The sequence below is a fragment of the Perca fluviatilis genome, chromosome 6 (genome assembly GCF_010015445.1).
Source record: "Perca fluviatilis chromosome 6, GENO_Pfluv_1.0, whole genome shotgun sequence".
NCBI classification, from domain to species: Eukaryota; Metazoa; Chordata; class Actinopteri; order Perciformes; family Percidae; genus Perca; species Perca fluviatilis.
In genome coordinates this window covers 11,727,232-11,750,728 of record NC_053117.1, presented here as the reverse complement: position 1 = coordinate 11,750,728, position 23,497 = coordinate 11,727,232, and the positions used below count along the sequence as shown (strand labels likewise).

The 23,497-nt window shown below is 39.4% G+C and overlaps 1 protein-coding gene across 2 annotated transcripts in view; it reads right to left on the bottom strand.

Annotated features, from left to right (window-relative positions):
- Window positions 1–22,267, bottom strand: part of stxbp1b (syntaxin binding protein 1b) — a 62,168-nt gene extending 39,901 nt beyond the window's left edge. The window contains exons 1-5 of one of the 2 annotated variants that reach the window (XM_039803776.1): window positions 22,144–22,267; window positions 10,253–10,302; window positions 10,046–10,127; window positions 7,918–7,994; window positions 3,673–3,751 (exon numbers count right to left, since the gene is read on the bottom strand). In XM_039803776.1, the coding sequence (XP_039659710.1) occupies window positions 3,673–3,751; window positions 7,918–7,994; window positions 10,046–10,127; window positions 10,253–10,302; window positions 22,144–22,180 (325 nt within the window). In that variant the 5' untranslated portion in view covers window positions 22,181–22,267. Of the gene's footprint in view, window positions 1–3,672; window positions 3,752–7,917; window positions 7,995–10,045; window positions 10,128–10,252; window positions 10,303–20,052; window positions 20,136–22,143 lie in introns of those variants that run through there. The other variant, XM_039803777.1, reaches the window with a different exon arrangement.
- Window positions 22,268–23,497: the final 1,230 nt, after the last annotated feature.

Below are 23,497 nucleotides of genomic sequence, written 5' to 3'. Positions count from 1 at the left end.
CTTAAAAACCTAACAACGGTGTCCGATTTCAAGTTAATTAATATTTGTGAAGACTAGGTGTTTCGTTAGCTGTGACTGTCCCTTCAATCCTAGCTACAAATCATGGATAGTTAGCTTCCTTTTCGGCGTAATTCGAGTATATTTACAGTTTGAATTTCGTCACGCCACATATACAACATCTAACTAAATGTCTTATAAAGCTAACAACTGTGTCAGATTTCAAGTTAATGAATTTTTGTGAATTCCAGAGGAATTCTAAGAGGAGGCTAGCTAGCTAGCTCTCATTTATAGAGCTCCATCCAGCCGCAGGCTCTATCAATGAGACTCACGGACAAGCAGCGTTTATTTCCCCAATCGTTTGTTTAAATAACTCAACACATTATAATTACACACATTAAAAGAGTAACTGGAACCTGTGGTAAGAGAATGCTTGCGTAACAAGCTCGCTGACCGCGCTTTCACTCACATACACTGGGCATTTAGCTAGCAGGAAGAGGGGAGCTGCAGGCCCTGGAGCTCTGTCAGAGCAGCGGTGTTTCGTAGTCCATTAGCCCAAAACGGTGACTTTGCGCGGGTATGGAGTGCTGTGGGTTGCCAGCCGTGACTGAGCTCCATCTACCTCACAGCAGGCCGGGGTCTGTGAAGGAAGGCAGGCCAGGCGGCGAGGCAGCTACACAGGCTGCACCGGCCTCTGAACTCCGACACACAGTCGGACAAAATTTGCAATTAGACATAAATTTTAATAAAACGGCCCATATTTGGCCTCTACATAGTTGATTTCTCACATAAAAAAGTCTCAGAAGTGAATTTAATGGTAAAATAGCATATGAACAATGTATACAATTTCTGAGATCTGCACAACCTAGATTCAGAAGACTAACTGATCCCAGGTCAGTTGTGTAGCCTATGCAAATGTTGGGGCGTGACAAAGAGAAAGACTAGAGCCAAATGAGGAGGAGCCGCAATAGTTGACGTCAACTATGGGGCTCGTTGAGATTCGCCCGTTTTCAGAGGCAGTTTCAAATAGTGAGATTTGCAGAGAAAAGAGGTGTCAATGGGATTTAGAGGTTCTATGTATGTCGTAGTTACCCACTAAACTGTAATTATTCAACTGTGACAAGGTAAAATCAGTTTTGCATTCTATCACCCCTTTAAAAGAATTGTAATAGCGCAAAAAATTTCTCACGATTGACAAGAGCCCAGGCCTCAGGACATCTATAGGCCAATATTGACTTTTGGTCATAGCGCCCCCCGCTGGGAACAGGAAATCAGCCTTATATGACAAACATCATCCGATTTACATTAAACTTTTAATGTGTGGTCTACATGTGATACCGAGCCGCCCCCTATAATTTAACCACGCCCATGTACTCAGACCACGCCCCATTTTATGACTTTTGTACCGTTTAAGGGAGACTCTTGTGTGAGGTATCATTGAACTCAGCAGACAGTTCCTTTTTGATTGGTCATGGTTTTACCCGCTCCCTATGCTTCAGCCACGCCCCTTTTCATAACTAATGACCCGTTTGATGTAGACTCTTGTGTGAGGTATCATTGAACTCAGCAAGGAGTTCCTTTTTCATTGATGATGGTTTGACCCGCCCCCTACACTTTGTACAACATTTGCAATACACGCAATCATTTTTATTGTTTTTATTAAGCCGGAACAGGGACACAATTAATTTCACTGCACATTGTACTGTGTATGATTGTGTATGTGAGAAATACATTTGAATTTGAATTTAAGCACCTTTGCAGCAGCAGCCCCTTTGGAAACATTTATTAAGTATGGTTTAAGCACAAGCCTCTCCTAACATGAAACTGGAATTTGTGTATTTCAACGGAGAAAAAATAAATATTCAAATAGTCGAGACCTGGGGTCTTCAACACTTTGCGAGGCAAGGACCCCTTAACTGAAAGAGAGACAGAGGAGGGACCCCCTACTACATATATTGTATAAAATAGAGTTGGGACTACAATGATGTGTGGATGGCCTAAAGCCTCCATGCATACCTTTTTAGTGTATACTAAGCTATTAAATAATTGATGGCATGATTTTATAAATCATGTTTTAATGTTAAACATGAATGTGGTGAATCCTTAGGATGAACTATAATTGTGGATGGCTATCTTAGTGACTACCTAAAGGCAGGGACGGACTGGGGCTAAAAAACAGCCCTGGCCTTTCTCCCAAATAGGCCCATCATCCAGCCATTCGCCCCTAGCTGTGCACAACAGACACGAGCCAGAATGTCCTGATACTCTGCCACAATACTGTAGCCTATCAGACAAGGTATTCACAACAAGTAACATCTCAATACCAATGATGATAATTGGGGTTGTGTTTATTAATGAAGCCTCAGCCTTCAAATAAAAACAAAAAATGTACAATGCCATTACATCTGCATTGAAAATAAAATACAAATAATGAAATGTCACTGGTTACAGAAACCCCAAATTACACAAACTTGTAATTATAAAACAGTACAGAGTATTACTGACAACACTTTCAGAGATAAAGTAGGCTACTTTTGCTGTACCTGAACATAGGGATTAGATATTCTGTAGGCCTATACTAAAACTACACTGAGAGTGTTAGTTACTATATACTATAACTTATAACTATTCAAATATTATGTAAGCAAATTTAATGTTGGGGAAGTAAAAGTTTCTCTGTTTCTCTTTCACAAACAACCACCAGGTCTTTGCCAGTTCCACAATAGTAAACGCAAATATGAAAGACAAGGAAAAACTGCACTCTGATGGAAGACAGACAGAAAGTGCAAGCTAGGATGTTTTGGTTAAACTTTTGGTTAAATTTGGTGAATTATTTAGCCCCCGTCCCTGTTTGTTAGCACGTTTAGAGTGGTACCAATGTTTTCCTGTTTAATTCAATACCATAGTCTTTATCCTAGCAGTAAAAGTGAGCTCACTAAAACCTCTCATATACAACGAAGTGAAATCGTGGTCAACCCGCGATAAATTTCTAACGCGTTTAATGTTTCAAATTAACCTAACAGAAATTATTAAACACGTTAAGTTTGACAGCACTAACTAGCACGATCATTTTCATAATCATGATGCACAATCATGTTGATAGCTGACTATGCAATTCGCTAAGATAGGGATAAAGGCAGCCTATTATAATGTGTCCTGCCTCTGGCACTTAACAGTAGGCTACCTCTTGCTGATGTGAAATTAACTCTGCGTTCTGTCCCTCATCATGACCAGGCTGTGGATGCTCTGTGAGCTTTTTGCATTTTGCTGCATCAGCAACATGTAGCATATAAGTGATCATATTAGCGCCCCTTGTTGTTGGCTGTTGGCTGTATCACTGTTATTAGACTTTTTTTGTTGGTTGGTTGGACGGCCGTTCTGGACTTTTCTCGAACGCACAGATTGTCAGTCCGCCCCTGCCTAAAGGGCAGTAATCATTACTGTCATTTTTCCACAAATGGGCTGATTTATAGTTGCTAATAATATGTTGGATTCATGTTTTTCATTTTCATTTTTGAAAAAACTATTAACAATTATTAACAATAATTTGGTGGCCCCCCTGCAGTTATTCTGAGGACCCTCTTAGGGGCCCGGACCCCCTGTTGAAGATCTCTGGTCTAGACTAACTGTGAGTTAGCAATCTATATGTTGTTAGTGTGGAATGGATTTACTCACTGTCGGTAAAGAAGACGTGAGCTCCTCGATACCTTGGAGACTTCGGGTCTCTGAAGTCATCAATCAGACCCTCAACAGACTGAGACAGAAGGGAACAATGTTTTAGCTTATGGACTGATAAAAAAAAAAGGGAATGACACTTTGGACAATTCTTTATTTTATTTGAAAGTTAGTGAAAAGAAATATTAAAAGCCCTCCATGTTTCTTATTTTATCATAACATGACTTTAAAAAGAACAACAATTCCAATCTTTATGAACCAAATTTACCATAAACCCAACTGGAACTGCATTTTGAAGTATTTATATAACAAAAAAATAAGCTTTTCTTAGTTGCTGGAAAAAAAGCAGTGTAAGATAAAATGTCACTAGTCATGTTTCCATCTAATTGTCAAGCAAATTTGAAGCAAACTTATAAAATATCGCAGAACGAATAAACTAGACTACACAAAGCGTAGTTTCGTCACAAGTTGACGTTACGCTTGGTTGTAGATTGCAAACTGGCTTGCTAAATCAAAGAGTTTAGAAGCATAGTTCTTTGGCTAAATGGAGAGAGGCAGCATTGTACAAGTTGGCCACCTGTGCAGAATACAGGGTTGTGGGGCGCCCAGATAGCTCAGTTAGTAGAGCGGGCGCCCATATGTAGAGGTTTACTCCTTGATGCAGTGGGCCTGGTTTTGACTCCAACCTGTGGCCCTTTGTTGCATGTCATTCCCCCTCTCTCTCCCCTTTCATGTCTTCAGCTGTCAAAAATAAAGGCCGAAAATGCCCAAAAATAATTATCTTAAAAAAAAGAATACAGAGTTGTGGCAGAGGCATTTGGTGTCAGCGAGACAACCATTCACCGCTGTGTATACGTGGTGTGCAGGGCCATATGATTCAAGCTGTTGAACCAATTCATCAATTTACGCGACGTGGCTGAGGCATGGATGTATTAAAAGAACAGGATACAGTGTTCGGCGGGAAGCCCCGTACATTCCAATGAGAGTGCTCAAAAGCGCATAAAGCAAACATGGAGCTCGGCTCTTCCACGTTGACTAGCCCATGAAGTCACGATGGACATGCGCTCCAGCAACAGTTTGTTTGTGTTGTCGTAGCAACCGGTAGCAACATGCACGTTCATGAGGTTCTCTCTCATGTCTCTTACAAATGGCGAATTCATGAACTCGCCGTTTTCATTGTCTAAAATATTCATTGAGATTTAATCATTATGTCGAGCTTCTAGCTAGCGCTAGCTACTAGCTAAGGTTAGTCTGCAGTTTCATGAACAGAGCTCATCCATGGCTTCATCCGTCATCCACGTTACAAGCTTTACAACATACAGCCCTCGGATGTATTGTAATGGAAGTTTCCTTTGCAGCAGGGGTAAAGTTTTCAAAGTTTTGTAAAGTGAAACAAATAAGACAGTTGAAACTAAACCAAGTTTAGGTTTTTGTATTTTATTAAAGATATATTTGCAAATAGGAGCAACATGATTTCACAAAAGGCACAGCGGCCCAGTGTGGAGTCAGTCCCTCAAATGAGTGAACAAGAACACTAGACTTATATGCATCTTCAGAGTGACAGCACACACGCACTTGGCTTATTATGACGCTACAATTTTTACAGGCAATCTGATACACAAAAAAGACAATCAAGAAATACAAGAGACATCTTGGGGCCATTTCGCCTCCTCCTCCCTGTACGACTGTCATCCCCCAGTTATATCTCAAACGGCATGGGAAAACTAGAGCTACTTTTAGGGTGACCTTGTAGCCCCTATCTGTTCAGACAGACAGTGCTCACATTATGTTCCAGACTGGATGTCTCACAAAGTTAGAATCAAAATCTACATGTGGAAAATGAGATAAACTCTTTCAGCATTTGTGAGAGAATTAAAGTAGAAATAAAACATAAAAATATATGGAATTATGCTTAATTGCAATTTCGCCATTACAGTATCATAAGAGAGAACCAAGGCGATTATTTCTGTAGTAACGTTATATAGGCATATAGCTATGTATAGTATCAGGGCTGCCAACTGTCACGCATTGGCTGTGAGACACACTCATTTGATTGGTTTCACACGCTCACACGCCACACCCCCGATTTCTCACGCTAAAGTGTCAACCCGGTCGGTCAAATACCTGAAAGATGAGTTTATCTATAGACCTGTTGAGCCACTCGTAATCGACTAGTTATGCTTTCAGAGACGGGAGGGGGTTCAAGAGTGCTCCCTGTCTGTGGAATTTTCGAAATGTTCATTCAACATTAAATACAGACCGGTCCGTTGCTTTGTGTCCACTCACTCTGTAAAAATAGAGGTGAGCAGCGCGGCTGGTAAGTGTAGCAACTTCAGTTAATTTTAGTGGACTCGCTCTGCTGTGGGCAGTGACGCGTTGCATCTGTGCTCTACCTCCGATGAAGAGCAACGTACAGCCACTTCTCTAAACTTTGTCAGAGACCCAAATGGGCCTCTGTGTCTGTCAGACAGTATGAATGAGATACTACCATATCAGCGGAGCAATAGCTAGACTATATTACAACTCTCCAAATCTCAGAGAACACAGATGGGAGGAGTTATATTTTGAATGTGCACAAAGTTGTAAACATGAGCAAAAATCTTGCTGAAACACTCTGAGCCATTGAAGTCCAGGGGTTTATAAATTAATTAAAATGAATGTATGATTCACATGAATAAGTGCCACGTGCACATTTAAAGAGATTTACTTCCCCAACAAAAGACGCTAAAGAGGAGGGAAGAGTAAATTAGGCCTACATGTGCGTTGACTCAGCAGAGATAACATTAAATTAGAAAAAGTTGATCTACAAGAGAATAGTTGAAAGTAATACAGAATGCCTGAGGGCCTTATTTTTCTATATTTTCAATTGTTTCCAGCATAAATTGATGTAGAAAACGGTAGAAATAGGTGCATACAAATTAAGTGTTTAATGCTCAAAATTATATGTCTCCTCACAAAATCTGGAAACAAAACCTATGCCATTGGGTTGCCAGGCTAGCTGTGACTGGTTTGTGCCAGCTCACCAGGGGGGCAGATACTTGGAAACTTTGGGCCACTATCGTGCTTCTCTAACTTCTGTGCATCTCTAAATGCTTGCAGACATTATTTAGCATCTAAATGCAAAAAAATGCATACAGTAAGTGGGGCACAGAGGATGAAGGCCAAACATTACTGGGCCTTGGCACAAAAAAAGTTTGAGAAAGGCTGTGATATAACACATGCACAAAATGAGCCATGCTGTGTCTTTTGTCTTGCTGCTGTCTGTTTTCTGCTGGACCTTGTGGTGGGGAAAGGCTTTGATTGAAGAAGGAATTTCCCTCACTGACTAATCTAATGAGGTTTGGTCTTTGGCCACCAGTCCCCCTGGTGTCCAAAAATGGTTATTTCTATTTGTTTAGTTTTGAAGGATTAGAATTTATGTAAATCACTGGTTCTCATTCTTCAAAATTTCAGTGGTCTTAGTAGATCCCTTTGGTAGACCAATGTTAATTTAACTTCGGGACCCTTGCGTTGTACGCGGCAAAATTTTGGTTGGACCTACCAAATCTCACTCCAAGATTTTTTGAAAAGTTGGCAGCTCTCTAGTATTACCGTTCTCTTAATACATCCATGCTAGCTACCGCTAAAAGCTACTAGCCGATAGCCCCGCCAGTTTGGGAAACGCTTCATACATGATGTTACATCAACGTTACAGGATTTACAGCATACATACATCCCTCGGGTGTATCATAAGATAATACCATGGACATATTTATAGAACACATGGTGAATTACAACCATTAGCTATCCATTATTACAGCTACAGGACCTCAGGAGAACAGTCATGTAAGCGGTCTGCTTGCTTCCATTATGCACGTTCGTCATAACTAGTTTAATACCTCGGGATTCGGCTACTAGTGAATGTTAAAAATGTTAAAAACGTGACGTTTTAAAGAAGGACCCTTTCATTGTTTGGGCTGGTAAGTTGATGTGCCCCCCAAAAAATTATCCGCTGAAATATAGAAGTTTCTTTCACCACCTTTATCCACTAAGCCCATGGTGGCTTTTAGACATGCCGCTCTTCCTGGGGGCTTGAATTTGAGGAAGTTTTTTGAATTTTGCCGTTTCCTTCAACATTTTCTAATGTCATACTTAAATATGTGCACAAAAATACATTGGAAACATGACTAATGAGACACTGTATGCACTGTACCATACAATCATACACATCCTCAGTAGTAGCTGTATCTTTGATGTATCTATTACCTCATCTGAGGGTGTGATCAGGTAGATGGCCTCCATGCTGGGCAGAGGCTCACGCGGCTTGCCTATGTCTTCTACAACTGGAGAGAACAGGAAAATAGTCATCAATACTCATCCATCAGCTTGATTAGACTAGAACTATGCTTTCTAACTTGGAGTTTAAACGAACTTCTTTACCCTGCACATCCCTGCACAAAGAAACGGAACTGTCCTTGAATGAGAGCAAACATTTTAAAACATTTAAACATTTAAAATGTATGTCAAATGTAACATCAACTTTTGAAATAGTATTAATTTCTTAGATACTTATGTATTTCAATGCCATTTACAGTAAACAGTTAAGCAGGTCAGTATGTTATTTGTTTAATTTAACATGTTTGTGTAGTGATCATTTTAGTTTAGCAGTTGCTGTCAGGGCTTTAGTCTCATCAATATGCTTTCTGTACGGTGGCCCGGAGAGGCCAACGCACTGCAACTTAAGAGAGAGAGAGAGAACACATGTAAATAGATCACAACACAACTGTGTAATGTGTTGTGTTTTCTTAATGTGTTGTGTTTTTGTAATGTGTTGCATTTCCGTAATGTGTTGTGTTTTCTTAATGTTTTCTTAATGTGTTGTGTTTTCGTTATGTTTTGTGTTGTGTTGTGATCTATTTGCATGTGTTTTCTTAAGTTGCAGAGCATTGGCCTCTCAGGGCCATCGTATTTCTGGACCAACTGTGACCCTTTCCTCTTTTATTATATTATTGACTTACATGCTATTATATCTGTTTTGACTAGATTATATGCATTTATTTCTTGTCAACGCTTGTTTTATAGACGTCTAATAACTTTTTGCCTGAACCTAAGTGGTCTCCATATCTTAATAAATTAAGGTTGATCGGTCTGCCGTCATGCCCGTTCAGTCTACCCCCATGTAGGTGGATCAATGACCCAACACACACTCGGCTAAGTGTTGTCTGTAAATAACCAACCTTTTAACAGCCAACTGTTTGATCTAGACTAGGCTGAGATTTGGTTGGACAGTCTGATTCTGCTATACTGTATGACTGTACTGCAGCAGCCTCCCACTCAAGCTAGTTATACATTAGTAGTAACTGGCACTAGCATTATTTAGCCATTAACCACACTGACAGTGAACATTTACCTATCTTATGTGCCACAAATCTCAGTGTGAAAGCCTTGGTTATTAATATGGTTGTTGGTGATCAGGAGTCTTCTGTTGATTTGTTTCACAACCGGCTACACAACAGATTTTTGTCATTTTCCTCTTTCTCTCCTTATGTGACTTTGCGATTCTTTCCCTTGGCGATTGGCACTTGATGATGCAATGCCGGTCTAGTCTGTACAACAGGGCAGATTCTTAGGGTCTAGAAAAATTTTATAAAGTAGGTACAAGTCAGTCAAAAATATTTATTAGAAAAAGCCAAACCCACTGCTCTCTTTGGTGAGTTTTCAGATTCATTGTCAGTGATTTACCTAGATGTTTATTTAATCTGAAAGTCCTACACAAAATGTTCTTTTGCAGTTCAATCCAAATAAACAAAAACAAGATAGTTCATCTCAATGAAGATAAAGAAGATATTCAGTTTACTGTCATAGAGAAGTGAAGAAACAAGAAAATATTGACATTTAAGGAGCTGGAATCCGATTAATCTGATTCCTTTCGATTATCAAAATAGTTGTCGATTAATTTATCAGTTGTCAACTAATTGATTAATCTTTGCAACTCTACAGTATATGTAAGAGGTTGTTCTAGCTGAACTGAATTTATTTTTCCCTGCACTAAATTTAATTAAACTGATTTTGAAGCTGCAACTGAAGGTGACTTGGGTGGTAATTGCATACTGACATTCCAACTGTACCGTTCTTCTTTGCCTAAACCCAACTGTCCCGCTCTTTTCCCGTTCTTCTTTTCCTAAACTCAACTAACCCGTTCTTGTCCACCCATGATCTTTCCCTAAACCTAACTGCGTCAAAAGTGATGCCAATAGTCCCGACCTAGCGTGTTTAGAAAAAGAGTGTTTAGATAAGACGCTAAAGGAGACTTTTAGCATCAATAACAACGCCAAAGGCACCTGACTAAGCATCCGTATTTTACGCGATGGGAGTGAGAATGTGTTGTACTTACTGGTGATTCCCTCTGACATGATGTCTGTCATCTTACAGCAGGAGGAAATCATCCTCATGCTCAGCTTGTCCACCACCAGCACCTATAACACAGTTGCACACAGCAGGGGGCTTCACACAGATTTTATTTTGATAGGTTGTATTCATATTCAGTGTCAAGATCAAAGGGGAATGATGCCAAACTTAATGACAATAACAGAACCATTACCTTCCATTTTCCTTTTTCTCTTGCCTTCTTGATGACGTTGTTCATTATCTCTGTGAAGAAGGGCAATGTAATTACAGATCAGTCAAGAGATCAACATAAAACCTGGATTCCACATAACAACATTATTCTAAATGTTTTAGTGTTTTTAGATTGATTTACCATCAAAAGCATAGTATGTATGAAAACAAAAATATAAAAATGTTAATTTGATTTTAGGCTTGATTGTAGTGAGCTATCTTGGCAAAAGCTACTGTTGTCTCTGCATGGACAGTGACATAAACAGTGACATGGACAATAAAGGCGGAAAAGCCCAACGAATAATCTTAAAAAAAAAAAACGCTTCTCAGTCGGCCACTGCTACCGCTCGCTCTCCTTGCTTGACAACACGCTCACTAACGTCACTCACTTAACGTTGCATTCTCGCTCTTACTTTCACTACTCTCGTAACAAATGAATTGATATTGATATATGCAACTGTAGTGCAAGATTCGCGGGCTCCCTACTACATGTTCACATTTGGAAAATGCAGAGAGATGCACCCCGGATCGTGAAGTTCGCCTACACAGAGTTTACATCCAATGGAAAGAAAGAGCACCGCTAAATGTTGTTTAGAAAAACGTCAGTAAATAAACTCCCTTTGCAATCATGACAGTGGTGTCATTTCGTTTAATGTAGACCCTCTTTTCTTAGTATATCAGCTCTTTAAAGGTGCCAGAGTGGAGAAATGTAGGCAGTCTTGGAATTCAACACAGAATCAACCTTGATGACTCAACTTGGACTCAAACACTGGGGACTCGAGACTTGACTTGGACTCGAACTCAGGTAATGGCGACTTGACTTGGACTCGACTCCGACTCTTCTTTGGTAACTTGGACTTGGACTCTACTACAACACTGGGCACTTGTAAAGAGACTGATTGTCAGATCTCACCCAGGGTGCCATCTAGGCTGGAGCTGGCTCCATTCGCTGAAGATGTCAATGAAATGCTGTTGAAGCCTCGGAAAAGTTTATATTATATTATTAGGAATCCATTCTGAAAAAATGGGGGTTGGGGCAAGATTTAAAAACACAGGTACTAACACTAGCGCAGTTTGCGCTGCGTCTGTTTATGCGAGTTCGGTAATAGCGCACGCTATGCTTCCACATTTTGCGTAGTATTTATCAACCCTGACACCCATCAGGCAATCAGCGTCTTTCTCCGCCCACTATACCGTAAATTGCGCTGTAGCAAAGCGGTACTTGTGCTATGATACGGCTGAGTGCAGACTGCGATATTCCCACAGCTGATGCTATGACTGTTTGAAATTATCCTGATCCCAATATTTGTAATGTAGCAAGGAGTTTAACAACTGGTGGAATGGGATGTGAACGCTGAGTGGGAGATTCAATTTCATCTTTGATTTCTTCCAGTAACTCTAATATTGCATGGCTGCTTGATCTGTAACGCTAAATGATGTGTTCACTGACAAAGTGTGATTCTTGTGTTAAAAATATTTTCAGCCTCGCCTATGTCTTCGTCTTGCTCAAATTACTGTTGCCATTTCACCAGCGGCATAAAGGTCTACGAGGAAACTCGATTGCGGCTGGTTTAGACCTGCTTTTAAGAGGCGGAGAATTTCCCCCGCAGAATAGAGGCACGCTCTTACTGACAGTCTTTGTAAATACCACGGAATATATAATTAGGTGCACTTTGCGCTTATCCTCCCACCTTTTTGGGTGGAACTCCCACTCTCCCCACAACCCTCCCACGAACGCATATTGAAAGCGCAACTTGTCTCTTCTCGCTCATGTGGCAGACAATCTGCGATTTTACCCAAGTGCGCCCTGTTTTTAAATAGCCAGCATCGGTTACGTCCGTCTTTTTTAAGAGCTATTCCATATCAGTAGTACAAGTACAAGTACCAATACAGCAAAATGTCAATCATTCCTTGATTTTAACATGGTCTAGTCCAAAAGACCTTGAGTGGGATACAGAGGGGCTTCTTTGAAGTTTGACATTTTTTGATTTAATGAGAAAACTATTGAGAGTTACTGAAAACTGTTCCTAAAAACAAAAAAAAAACATTTAAACATTTGGCAAATAAATGTGATTTTGAAGTTGGCTGTTATGATAACTTTAGCACAGCCGCATTAACTCAGGTGTGTGAGGGTGCAAACTCGATCCTAAAGCTTATTATATGTCTTGTTTACTTTTACTTTTTGAGTAATGCAACATATGTATTACTTTAAATTGTATTAGATTATGTCTCGCATTTACTGAGCACCAATAAATGTTCTTAAGACATGATTTCCAAAATTCCTAAGTGAAGGACACACGTCTTTTTGTCTCTGTGCTGATTGTTTCTTGGCTGATGAGTGTCTGGTAAAAGATTGCCACCAGTCTTCTACTTCCTTGTCTAACATTAATTAGCATTTTGAATGCATGATGTTGATAAGGGAGACTTCATAAAGTGCCAGATTTGCAGACATCGGAAAAGGTGTACTTTGTGGAAGCTTAAGTACAAATTTATTTAGTAAGATGTTTTGACTCTTTAAACAAAGAGGCATGTTTCAAACATGTGGCCTCTCCTAACAAAGGAAAGGCCTACCTGTGGAGACACAGCCTAGAAAAAGCAAACAGGCGCCAAAAACTCCACACGTTGCAGGTCTCACCTGAACCTGACTTTTAGGTTTAAATTCAGATCCCAGCTTCCCATTGGACAAGACTCAGGGAAAATCCAGGGATTCCCTGTGATGTCACCCAGGAGATAAAAGGCGCCACAGGTTACCCCACCTTTGTCTTTCCATTGCGGCTGTAGAAGCTGCTTCAGGAGACACACACCAGTCATACGTTTGTACTTTTAATTAGCAGTTCTTCCCCTTGCTGGACGAGCAACATACTGCCTTTTTGTTCATTGAATTGAATTGAATTGAATTGAATTGAATTTTATTTATAGTACCATGTCATAAAAAGAGTTATCTCAGGACACTTTACAGATAGACTAGGTCTAGACCACACTCTATAATTTACAAAGACCCAACAATTCCAGTAATTGCAACACACTTGGGTCCTGAGAAATCAAAACCTGTACTCTTTCTTCACTGAGCTGTTTCCTTTGCTGCCACCCAAAAAAAAGCTTGTTGTTAACTTGCTGAGGAATAACGGCCCCTGTTTGTTAAACTCGGAGAAAACGCTGGATGGATCAGACAAACTCAAATACACATACACCTGCATACACACATACGTATATACCTACACACCCTGAATGGCATACACTCACTATTTAAAGGCACAGATGTTAGTGTAACCCACGCCATCTTGGCACTCCTGTCCACCATTTGTACCTCATGTCTGCTACATATAAGTATAAATTAAGTTCACCCAAATATTCTCAACTCTCTTATTTATGTTTTAATTACAGCTGGTTGTGACGGGTCAGTGATTGGATCACTACTTCAATGTTCACCTTATAAGTGTGAGATAGCCAATAAATATTAGCATTTTTAAGTGAACACCCCTTTTGAGACTATATCCACAGTTCAGTGAATCCTGAACCCTGAGTCCAGGGTGGTGCCCCGTTATTTATTCATTTCTAATAAAGTTATAAATATATCAATATTTATAACTTTATTAATATTGATAAAATACTGTAATTGCTAATAACTGAAACCGGTTTCTCAGATGAACTTTGGAAGTACAAAACATTATTATACAGTTTATAATGTAACACTCCAAAGAAAGCTGGAATAATTTGGATAGTGAATAATGTTCATCTAAAAATATATTTTTCTTTACATAATGTGGCAAGAGGATTTCAAGCATGTATGATTCTCTGTATAGTTGAAAGAGCAAATTTCTAAAATATCTGTATGCGGTAAGCAAGACAAAAGAAGCTACAATGTAACGTTAATGGGCAATTGGACATCTTAAATTTAAGTCCACAAAAGTGCAGTTTTTGCCATTGACATGGTCCGATTATTATTCTGTGTCTGATAACATTATTGTTTTTGTAGTTGTTAATTATTTACTTTAACATGAAACAGCCTCAATCACTATATCGCCAAACCTACCAGATTCTGTATAAAACAAATAAACCTCACACATTCAAAGTCGACACAAAGAAATCTATCTAAAGGTTGGTTCATCTTTCTACTGTTCCAACAATCACCACTCTGGTTTGGTTGAAATAAAATCTGGTGTGTTTGGCGATGGTGATTTAGGAGCGGCTTCTGGTTAAACAAAAAGGATCTTACTCTTTAAGAAAAAAGGTATATCTCTGTATGGATCCTTTCGCAATGTTGTCAGACACTTTATGATAACAATCTGAGCCTGTCAGAGGCAAAAACAGCACTTCTAGTGGAAACTGACAATGTATATTTGCCCTATAGGGTTACATTGCAGCCTGGTTTGCCGCTGCCAGTTAAAGCATTCTCACTCAATACTGGACCAATCTAAAGATTTTTGTTCACATTAGTCACTTACACACTGCATGGGAGAATAGGGTGCAGGTTGAAAAAAAAACTTTAATGACCACACATACCAAAATGACACAAGCACACAATCTCATGATTGTGCAAATCCTTTTCTACGAGGGACAGTGCACGCAGCTGCAGTGTAACAGCAGGGAAACAGAGGGACAGAGGAATAACACGATCCCTCATGAGGAAACTGGATTACCACACAAACAAAATAATAACATAGACACTGTAATATAATCATATAACCAATAATATAAAAAGTGTTTAACTTATTAGATACAGAATAGCATGTGTCAGATCCACTTGTGTTGCTGAGGAGCATCCTGTTTTCTTTCACTGGAGGTTTAAGCATCTGTCCTGTCTGTCAGACTGAACAGTGCTGGGAGGAACAGGCCCACTGCAATCACTGCCTTTAATCTGCCAATCCTCCCAATCCTCTTACCCCATCCACAGCTCCCCACCACTACTTCTGGGCCTTTCTGTGTCAGCAGATGTTACGTCACGGGATAGCAGCATCACTGGCTCACAAACAAGCACACACATGCGCACGCATGCATGCACACACATGGTTACACAGCACTTGTCAACATGTCCAGCATGTCCAGCTTCCACAGAGAGACATTCTGACATTTCACTTGAGAAGCTGCTCCTGATAGTGTCATAAGCCCATAGTAAGCAATAGTAAGCCAACTGTGTGGCTAATGACAATAATTGTGAATGACATAACATTAGTTTTTATTCTTTAATCACAAATGTTTGTCAGAAATGTAGGCCGAGTTTATATGATTTATCACAAAACATTTCTATAAAGGTGGATCAGATGTTTCAAATCCCACACTCAGTCAGTCAGTCTGTCAGTCAGACTGACAGACTGACTGAGTCTGAGACAGACAGCTTTCTGAAGGGGTAGCTAGTGATTACAGTTAGTGTGAATGGTCCTGTTTATCCATTGGGTCAGAAGGATTAAGTGGAAGTGTCTGTGAAAGAATGGGACACGGCCTGACAAGAAGATTTCACAGGTGAGACAAACAACAGGCTACTGCTGCTGTGGCAGATAGATAATACAGGTTTATAATATTGTATTTTATCACAGTAACTAACTGTAACTATGTAAGGGAGCAGCTCCTCTCCTCTGGCAAACACTATGGCAACTCAGCGACATATAAGAAGAGAAGATTGTACTATTATATTAGTTTCAACACTGTCTGACTTACTGTAACCTCTCCAACCCTGCCACAAGCACTACTGCGTCCATGTTAAAATTATATAAAATTATAAAATGACCAGACCGTCCTAATGTACAAATGACCGTATAGGTCACATCTCAGTATTTATCGGCTGAATGCCAATGCACAACATACGTATATTTCGATATTTTCTACAAAGAGGGCTAAAATCATGTGACTATGATCAAAATAAAATGCAAAGACAGGGTTTTCTTCTCTGTTTAGAAATATATACAGCTGCAACACACAAATGAAAAATTGTCTAAAATAAACAGCATATATTATATAAAAAATGCCTATTTTTGAGAATGAAACAATAACATCCAACTATAAATTGAGGACTCTCTATGTGTGCGTATGTCCGTGTGTGTCTGTACGATAATGTGCTTATGACACTATGAGGAGCAGCTCTTCAAGTGAAATGTCACAATGGATTGCTCTGTAACCGTGTGTTTTTTTTTTTTTGTTTGTGTGTGGGGGGGGGGTGTGTGTGTGTGTGTGTGTGTGTGTGTGTGTGTGTGTGTGTGTGTGTGTGTGTGTGTGTGTGTGTGTGTGTGAACGCGGTGCTTGAGCTATGTTACTGGTTACTGGTTGCATGGCGTTCGTCATTTGACTGGTCGTGACTGTTTTCCCAAGATGGCGCCTGCCCGTATACGTGAACAGTACTGTCTTTCTAAACTTTAGTTTAGTTTATTAATGATCCCCATTAGCTGACGCCTTGACGACCAGCTAGTCTTCCTGGGGTCCAACACTACATTAAACTATCTTTTAAATAAACTGTCTGTACACTTACAAAGTTCCCAATGCTTCGGTTTACATGTAGGGACCCTCATTATGCTACCGTGGAAGTGTGGTGATATTTTGAGCGAACGGTTTGCGATAAAACTGGTTACATTCGATTAGCATGAAAACATATCCCAGAGAACAGTTGACTCGGTACAAATGTGTTATTAACCCCTAGTTTCATTTTGTGCCGGATTTGTCCTTTAACCATAGTCCTCATAAATCCACCGGAGTTTAAAATTCCAACACAAAGAAAGCAGAAGGAAATGGACATCGGCCAAATGACATGCATCTGGCGGAATTTCCTGTGGCACCGAGTAATCCCAGAACTGCAACGTTGTGGATATAGATTACGGCCGCCACAACAGAACGTTACCAGCGGAAACATTGGTACAAAAACTTTTCCTCTCCTGCTTAACAAAATATACAGCTGTGCAAACAATAAATAAAACTGTATAGGCAACTGTGGCGCTTTGTCTCCCTCCAATATTCTTTGATAATGTGCCTTTAAAAACTAAAACATCTGCAAACATAATGATATTATCTCAATTTCTTAGTGGATATCAATATCTTTAAAAGCCACTTTTTTAACTGACACACACCTGCAACAAGGCTGGATTACCAACCGGGCATAGTCGGCCCTCAGCGGCCCCATATTCACTTTGTGTTTGTTGGTATATGGTAACTTGGTCAATTCCCAATTTATTTAGGAATATGCCCATACTACACTGAATTAAGTGAAATTAAGTGATCCTGCATTATTACCTGTAGCGGGTCAAAGGAGAGGGCCAGGGTAAAATAATCATCAGGCACTTTACAACTCCATTAACTCTGTCCTTTGCTCTTTTTATTCTTCTTTATACAAGTCTGAATCGCCATCTGACATCACCAAAATAAAATATTTTCTTAGAAAGGAACCTTATGAGGTAATACTTTCTGAAAGTACATGAACCTTCAGGGTGGAGTTTGCAGGGATGACCATTGCTGATTGCCGAAACACTCAACTTTAATTCGCTGACCGCTTCATTCATAAAGAAGAAAGTACTTTCATATCTTTTTAAGCCCATTTTAGGATGAGGGGAGAACATTTCTCTTTGTTTGATAACATTAAAAGTAAATTAGGGCTTTATTGTCGTTTTAAAAAAGATAGAGAGAAAAAGAGAGAGAGATTGCACGAACCAGGGGCCACACAGAGCTGCAGGCTGCAGAGATGTTAGCTGCAAGCTCAGGTGAGCGAAGAGAGACCGAGAGAGAGCTGTGTATGAGAGAACTAAAAATATACATTCTGATTGTTTCACAGCTGTTGCGTTCTAAAGCACAAATAAATAACCGTCAACACTCAACAGACGATTTTGTGGAGACAGATGCTTTCATAGTTTCACTCGCCATTTCCTTCATACTGGTGTATTAGTAGACAAGGAAGTAGGCTACTCTAGGATCGATTTATGACCATTTTAAGCGGAGAACATTTCTCTTGGTTTGATAACATTAAAAATAAAGTTAGGCTTTCAGACTCATTTAAAAAAAACAGAGAGAAAGAGACAATACTGAATTGCCGGCTGCAGACGTGCATCTGGGGCGACCGTGAAAGGGGTGACAGATACAAAACCTTATTTTCTGATGGTTTCTCAGTGGTTACGCCATTGTGGACAGTGAGACACAATCTTTTTTCCTACGTGTTTTTGATGAAACGGGCAGGCTGCCATGTGTGTTTACCCTTATGACCACCAGCATCCCTCCTCCTGTCATGTTGCTTTATACATCAGCGGACTTATTTGCCTAATTTTCACGGTTCTTTGGAATCCGGTGGAAATGCAGACAACAATGTGCTAAAGGAACCTTCTAGTTCCTTCAAAATAGTTCTGGGGACTTAAAAGACCCCAGAACCTTAGGTTAAAATGTGGCTATAGTCTAAATTTTTACTGTGAAAAACCCAGATGTTGAAAAGCATAAAGATTCACCATTAACTGTAAAGGAAATCCCCCTCGCTATGAAAATCATGCAAAATAATAAGGCTCCTGGCCCAGAGGGATTTATAGTCAATTTATTAAAAAGATTTCAGGCTAAACTGTCCCCACTATTGCATTCTGTATAAAAGGAATCTCTGCAGGCAGCCCCTGCCCCAGTTTTGTTGTCATTACTTAGAATTCCTCATGGGGGCGACAGAAACTACTCATTATAGCTTTAATCCGGTCTGGATGTTCAGGGATTCCCAGAACCTGGTTATAGCCAGCCAAAAACCTTATTGCAGGTAGCAGGAGCAATTTCCAAGTCTGCAGGAAAGAATATGGCATTTTGCACGCAGGGGAGGCAAAGGTCACACTGTTACATACAACATAGTCCTTGTTTCTTACAGTTTACTTCATGTTCATGAAAAAAAAACATTTTATGGTAGAGTTTTTACTTTTATAGGTTTTACGGTTACTCTCCGTTGTTCGTTGTTCGAGGCCACTTGACCACGCCCACCCCCAACTTCCCTGTCCCGAATTTCACACATTCTCATCTGGTCACCCTGAATGCAACATATGACAAAAATGGAACCAAAATAGCCGATACCGCTCTCCGACCATGTGTGCTATTTTCACTCACAGAAGAAATGTAAGTAACTTAAGCTGCTGTTTTTGGTGAAAATAAAATAAGCCCTGGTCAAAAATTTTGAGAAGAACATAGATAGATGTCAGTCAGGGCTGGACTGGGACAAAAAAATCGACCCTGGCATTTTTGGCCCAGGGGGCCCACATCCACGAGACACATTCCCTGCAGACAGTCCTCTTTTATTATTGATATTTGATATTGTATTGCCATTATTGTTATTATTACTATTTTGCTTAATATTGGCTTAGCAACTTTTAAAAACAGTTTACTGTTAATTTTAACTATTGTAAGATTCATATATAGTATAGGATCAGGAATGAGTTGCAGTGTTAGCATTAATAATCCACTGATCAACTGTCAACAGTTATGTGAAACAACAGACAGAATAGGCTAGCTAAACACTACAATAGTTAAAATGGTACTGGCATTCCACAAAGCACTTTTGGCTTTGCAATGCTACTTAATAACATTAGCTAATTAAGCAATTCAAGGAACACTGATGCTTGTATCATCACTGATTTTATAGATCACACAGACTTTTCAGCTACCCAACAGGCTAACCGCTAGCATTTTCAATGTAAGCTTAAGCAGTTAGGTTAACTGACAGCCACTAACTTTAATGTCACAGCCAAACTACTTGTTATCGTTATGACATGACATACACACACACACACACACACACACACACACACACAGCCTCCCTTCCTGAGAGTCCCTATTAATTTGCCTACTCCTTACCACATCGTCAACTACTCTCTTCTTCCATCATTTCCTCACTCGCTCCCATGGTCCTGTCATGGTCTCTCTCCTCCTCCTCCTTTTCTTCCCTGTCATGATGTTGTTTCTGCTTCTCTGTATAGCCAGCCACCTCTCCTCCTTCCTCTACGTCAGGTAATGCTGATGTTGAAGCAGCTACTAGCCTAAAACATTTCAGAAATGTTGGCACATTTTGAGGCATCCACCTGTAGATTCTTGATCTTTTTCTCCCGTAATTTCTCTGCACCTCCCTTGCGCTTTGGTGATCGTTTGTCCATTTTAACGTGGATGCTAAACTTCCATTATAAGCATAACTATTACAGCTTGTGTATAAGGGCCGGGAGTGGGGATTAGGGTTCCTGGATTTGTTCAGGCCAGTGCCAATAAAGAAAATTAACCAGTGGGTCGCTGTCAGTTCTTTATTTTCTTTAAAAAAAAATATATATATAAATTTTAGCGGCGATTCGGCCCAAAAGTGCATTGGCCCACCGGGAAAATGCCCGGTATACCAGATGGTCAGTATAATTGTAAAATGTGAAGTTTGACTGTGACGTTTGACTGTGACGTTTGACTGTGACGTTTGACTGTGACGTTTGACTGTGACGTTTGACTGTGAAGTTTGACGTTTCCCCGGAAATAGCATCCAAGTGCTCAAGTGTAATTTTATAGTTCTATCTTCATAATTACTAATGATACCCAGCATGTCATGGGGACTGACTGGCCAAGGGGGCTAGCAGCACACCTGGAAAGAAAACCATCTCAGTAGCCTACTGTATTCACTGTTGTCAAACATTTATGACATCTTAATGACAAGTCCAAATTGTTTCACACAAAGCTAAATGGTTTCTTTAAAGTTTGATAATTAGGCCTGCAATGACATATGTATGATAAATGATATTGTCTAGGTTAATTTCTAGTTGTCATAAGAAAGACATTGGCAGGTTATATTGTCTTGTTAATGTCAAGTTGACATAACACACATCTCAAACAATGCTTTAAAAGTGTCATAATTTACCAAATGACACTTAATGAAATGATGTGTGTCAATGAAGCAATTAATGTTGAGATGATCTGTCTAAAAGCATTTATAGGTGTGTGTGTGTGTGTGTGTGTGTGTGTGTGTGTGTGTGTGTGTGTGTGTGTGTGTGTGTGTGTGTGGTGTGTGTGTGTGTGTGTGTGTGTGTGTGTGTGGTGGTTGGGACTGTATTATGACACTGTATTTGTTTTAAAAAATTCAATAAATAGGGTTTTAAAAATCCCGATGTAAACAGGTTTTTCACTTTAGTGGAGTAATCCATCTCTTTTTAAAGATTTTGCAATGCCTTCTTCATTAAAGTTGATTGTTGTTTTTCAATGTGCGCACCTAAGTCCCTTAAGAGCTTCGTGATTTGCGTGAGACCAAACTGACCTGACGCATGCCTACTGTAGCCTACGTATACTAAATTACATGATGTTTAAAAAATGGACTGCTGCTGTTCATATAGGCTACAGCAGATACACAAGCACTTATTTAGTTAGGCTACTGTGGCTGTTGGAGTCGGATCGTTCCTCCTGCATCTCTCCTCTTCCTCGGAGAATGATGTCAAAGCGCTTAATCCGCACAGACAAAGATTAGCGAGGCAGGATTTACACCAAACCAGGACTCCGTGCTCCTATATTTATACGCCAATAATGGTCCAATGAACGATAAAAACACAACACCACCGAACAAATTCCCATTTGTATAATTCATCTCACTTACAATAAAAACTGGAGAAACCACCATTTGGCGAGCTGCATGGCTCGGATTGGTCTTTTGCGCATCGAACTTCCCATAATAATAAAAAACAGTATTACCACGAGCTGTATTGTCCTATATTACCATCAGTAATCAGGAAAGGTAGGCTACATGATGCGATAAGCACTCAAATCTGTAATTGAATGTTTGGTAATGGGGATAGCCCTGCATGCCTAATACAATACTTTAGGCTACATGGTTTGGGAATAACGAATATTAAATCAACTGTGGATTATATGTCAGCATATAAATCCTATAACAACCGACAAATATTCTAATAAATAAAATAAACTTACTTTCTCCAACAATGGCTTTCAGTCCAAGTGGTGCCATGATGAGCACTGAACCGCGCGTCCACCTGTGCAAAGAAAACTAAAACCGGTGCGACAACTACTGTCAAGCTCATAAGAATAAGCAACATACTTCCGTTGCAATTAATCCAAAATAAAAGCGTTCAGTTAGGAAAGTAGTGCAGTGTCATTGGCAAAACAAGTACATCATATTGAATATGGAATGTTTCAACAAGGAGTTTACCTATGTGGAAAAATGTTGGTAACATAGAAGTTCATTTTTTTTTTTGTTAAATGTAACAGACGCATTAGTCTCGCTTGGCCAGACCTTCCGGGGTCAGGGCCCTAAAGTATAATCCGTTTTTCGTTTTAAACCAAAAACGAAAAAACAAAAAAACGGGTCGATATTTCGTTTTTCGTTTAAATCCAAAAACCAAAAAACGGAAATATGAGCTCCGTTTTCCCGTTTTTTCAATGTCCATGCAATTTGAAAATTAAGTGGAAAATTGCTCGTTTTTCAACTGTTGCTTTTTTGTTATTTATCTTTCCGTTTCAACCCAAGAGCGAGAATACGGGCTCATTTTTATAATGTGCATAATCATTGAAAATCTGATGGAACACAGGTCTCGTTTATAATGTTATTTTGGTCTTACGTCTTAAGATCAAAGTTGACTAAAAGAAATCCGCTCTGGACAGGAAGTAACATTAACGTGTCAAAATAAAAGTATAAGAGCTTTAATAACTGCCAGAAGAACAATGTACTTTGGCTTTTGCCTGTAGCTTGTCAGATTAAGCTACAGTTAATTATTTAGGGTTATATAAAGTATTTAATTGAGCAACATTCATTAATATGCCGCCAAAGGGAGTAAGAATGGATATTGTTTTAAAATAGAAATAGGATTATAATATTTTTGCCAGAAGAATGAGGCACTTTATGAATACATTGTTTGCCTGTAGCTTGTCAGATTAGGCTAAAGTTAGCTATTTAGGGTGATATAAAGTATTTAATTATTAAATAATAATTTTTAAATCACATGAAATATGCATTCATATATTATTAGCCTATGTGTGGCAGTTATTGACTAGTTACTCTAATCTTACACCAATCTTAACACTTGTGTTGTCTTCGGGTTAAATTTGTCGTGTTTTCAAAGTTTCTTATAAGAAATTTGGGTTTCTTTCAACCAAATTAAGTAAGAATGCATATTGTTTTAAAATAGAAATAGGATAATAATAATTTTTAAATCACATTTTAAATAAAATCTGCATTCCCCTAGCATTATGTGTGGCGTTATTGACTAGTTTTACTCTAATCTTACATCAGCCAGTAAAAAAAAGGCAAAAATATAAGGGCTTTTAT